Source organism: Myotis davidii, unplaced genomic scaffold (genome assembly GCF_000327345.1).
Source record: "Myotis davidii unplaced genomic scaffold, ASM32734v1 scaffold2747, whole genome shotgun sequence".
Lineage (NCBI taxonomy): Eukaryota > Metazoa > Chordata > Mammalia > Chiroptera > Vespertilionidae > Myotis > Myotis davidii.
The window spans coordinates 1-3,676 of record NW_006297768.1 but is presented as its reverse complement, the minus strand read 5'-3'; the positions used below and the strand labels follow the sequence as shown (position 1 = coordinate 3,676).

Here is a 3,676-nt window from a genome sequence, read left to right as displayed (position 1 = left end):
TCTCTCTCTCATCGATGTTTCTGACTCTCTATCGCTCTCCCTTCCTCTCTGTAAAAAATCAATAAAATATATTAAAAAAATAAAATAAAATAAAAAATAAAAAGTTTGAGGACCTCTCCTAGTGAGTTCCCATTTTAGATTTATCCCTGAGTTACTTGCTTCCTGCCTCCCCCTCCCCCATGTGTACCGGACACACACCCCTGGTAATGGGGCTGCAGGTAGGGGAAGGGCGAACACTCTGACACAGACCTGCGGGATCAGATCCAGGCTCTTCCACTTGTGCATGTGAGAACTGGAGCATGTCATTCAACCTCCTTGTGCTTGTCTTATCCCATATGCCAGATGGGTATAGGCATAGTACTGGCCTCCTAGGGCTATTTGGAGAATTGAAAGAGGTAATACCATGTAAGCACTCATCAGCAGCTCCTCTTCATCTATGTGTGAGTAGATTTACATTTCTCACCTAAATTCTGCAAGAGCTTCTCTCTTTTCATCCAAAGCCCATTGTAAAATAGAAGTAAGCACTTCTTAACTCCACTACCACCACTACCACGAGAATTCTCTTACACAAATACTTTCATCTGAAAAGAAATTTCTGCTCCAAATCACATGGAGTGACGATAAATGACTTTTATATTACACAAAGTATTGGAAAATCACTTAATAATTCCACTTTCCATATTTCTATTCCAATAACCTCTATTTAAACCCTTTGCCACCTCTTCCTCTCCTTTCAAAACAGGCTCTTTCTCCTCTAAAATACAGAGAAATTCAATTCAGTCCTGAATCTTCTCCCACCTGGACAGGAGGTGTCTGGAGGCATAAAAAAATTCTTTCAAACACAGAAGAGTTTTTCACAGAATGAAAACTTAGAAATGGAATTTTCTTTTCATAACATATGTGTTTTTTGGTGGTGGAGTTAAAAGTGCTGACTTCTGTTTTACATTTAAAATTCTTCATTAAACAAAGTTTTATACTATATTAAATCCAAATTTCCTTCTTTCCCTGGTTCTTCCATTCATTAATTCATTTGTGGGTTAAAATTTTATTGACAGCCCCATGGTTTCCACACATAGAGTAGGTCCTGGGGACACAACAATGGGAAGAGTAATCACTGTCTATCCTCATAGAGACGACACACTGGGACATTTCTAATGCAAGAGCTTTGGGTGTCCTCACTCTGTCCTAAAAGGGGTCTCATTCCATTCATAAGCCTAAGTCATAACCTCCTTTCTCCCTCCTGGGTAGACCACTCTCAGTCACTGAGATTGCCCTGGGGCTTCTGATAGCCTGCTGTCAAACAAAGCCACTCTCCCAGAGCACAAGCACTGGGGAACTCAGGACCCTGCTGTCATCCACAGGACCTGGGCAGACTCTTCTCCTCCTGCCTCCAGGGCATATGTTATGGGCTGGATGGTGAGCGCAGAGGTTGGACATAGAGGGTCCGTGTTGCAGTAAAAACAGTCCAGGCTCTAAGATTCAGAGAGAATTGCGTTTAAATTTAGGATCCAGGACTCCAAGACCATGTGGTTCAGGAAGAATCTTAGTCTCTGGAAGCCTCTCTTGGCCACAGACAGTTTGGCCATGAGGGTCAGTGGTCATAGAGCAGGTGCTCAAGTCTTGTTTTGTTTCCAGGCCCACAACTGCAGCGTTTCTGAGCACGGATATGACTGTCACAGCCTGGGAGACCAACCTCACAATACAATATGGAATTGATGTGGTCATTTATCAATATTATACAGAGTTCATAATCCTGCAATTACTGACAATCATCGTGGCCCTGGTGGGACTGGCAGGCAACCTGGTGGTGCTCTGGCTGCTGGGCTTCCGCATGCGCAGGAACGCCTTCTCTGTCTACATCCTCAACCTGGCGGGGGCTGACTTCCTCTTCCTCTGCTGCCGATTTATACAGAGTCTAGTTTTAGTTTTCAGGTTTCATTTTGTCATTGAAGTAATTAACAGCTTTCTCTCATCTGTGTCAACCTTTGCCTACATCTCAGGCCTGAGCTTTCTCAGCGCCATCAGCACAGAGCGCTGCCTGTCTGTCCTGTGGCCCATCTGGTACCGCTGCCACCGCCCCAGACACCTGTCAACCATCATGTGTGCCCTGCTCTGGGCCCTGTCCCTGCTGCTGAGCATCCTGGATAAAAATTTCTCTTGGATTCTGTTGAATTTTTTCAGTCCTTCCGTGTGTCAGGTGTTTGACTTCATCGCTGTGGCGTGGCTGATTTTATTATTTTTGCTTCTCTCTGGGTCCAGCCTGGCCCTGATGACCAGAATGCTGTGTGGCTCCCATCGGGTCCCACCCACAAGGCTCTACATGACCGTCGTGCTCACGGTGCTGGTCTGCCTCCTCTGTGGCCTGCCCTTTGGCATCCACTGGTTCCTCATAGTCTGGATTCCAGATGAATCTATTGCCATCTTTCATGTTTCCTTGATGGTAGTACTTCTGTCCTGTATCAACAGCTGTGCCAACCCCATCATTTACTTCTTCGTTGGCTCCTTCAGGCAGCGATGGTGGAAGCAGAGACACACCCTGAGGCTGGTTCTCCAGAGGACTCTGCAGGACACTCCTGAGGCGGATGAACCTGGGGAAACCCTGGCCATGTCGGGAAGCAGTCTGGGGCAGGGATGAGAGCCTCTGTCCTGATCAGTCTGGAGTAACTTCCAGACTCACTGCTGCCCTGCCAGGCGTGGAAAGTATCTAGTCTTCTCTCAGCCTCAGTCTCAGAATGTGTCAGCAATCCACCAATCTCTTCAAATAGGTTGTTTTTAATCTGGCTGGTCTAGTTTTTCTCAGAGAAAGCATTAGTCTGAAAGTTATATGTCTCCATTGTCCTTGGCATTACCAATAAATTTCTCATGTGATCTGAATTTCTTTTTTTTATTGCTTTTTCTTTTCAATTTTCATTGCAACAGAAAGACTCCCTGTCCAAATCAGACAAATCCAGGTCCGAAGTCCTGGTTCTACAGCTCTTGTTTCCAAGCCTCAGTTAATTAATCTGTAAAATGCGGTTGAAATCATCTCCCCATAGGATTATAGTGGGGAATAAATAAGAAAGGTGGGGGTGTGGTGTCCCTCAGCCCAGCCTGCACTCTCTCCAATCTGGGACCCTTCAAGGGATGTCCGACTGCCCGTTTAGGCCCGATCCCACCAGACCTGCAGGGGAGGGCAGTTGGGGGCAATCGGGCTGGCAGGGGAACAGTTAGGTGTTGATCAGGCTGGCAAGGGAGTGGTTAGGGGAGTGATCAGGCAGGCAGGCAGAAGTAGTTAGGGGCAATCATGCAGGCAGGCAGGTGAGTGGTTGGGAGCCAGCAGTCCCAGATTGTGAGAGGGATGTCCGACTGCTGGCAGTCAGACATCCCCTGAGGGGTCCCAGATTGGAGAGGCTGCAGGCTGGGCTAAGGGACACCCCCCAGTGCACAAACTCCATGCAAAATACAAAGGTTGTTTAGAAAATGGTGACCAGTGCGCAAATACATTTCATTCCCTGTGACACCCCAAATATATGGTCGTAGTTGCTAGGTCTCTCTTAAGAAGGATCAGCCCAGCCTGTGTAGCTCAGTGTTTGAGTGTTGACCTATGAACCAGGAGGACACAGTTCAATTCCTGGTCAGGGCACATGCTCGGGTTGGAGTCTCGGTCCTCCGTGGAGGCCATGCAGGAGGCAGCCAA

General features: G+C 47.1%; 1 protein-coding gene across 1 annotated transcript in view; it reads left to right on the top strand.

Annotated features, from left to right (window-relative positions):
- LOC102756062 (mas-related G-protein coupled receptor member X2-like) overlaps positions 1-2,776 on the top strand; it is a 6,720-nt gene extending 3,944 nt beyond the window's left edge. Inside the window, exon 2 of the mRNA XM_006773354.2 lies at positions 1,590-2,776. Coding sequence (XP_006773417.2) covers positions 1,590-2,635 — 1,046 coding nt within the window. The 3' untranslated portion in view covers positions 2,636-2,776. The remainder of the gene's footprint in view (positions 1-1,589) is intronic.
- The last annotated feature ends 900 nt before the right edge of the window (positions 2,777-3,676 follow it).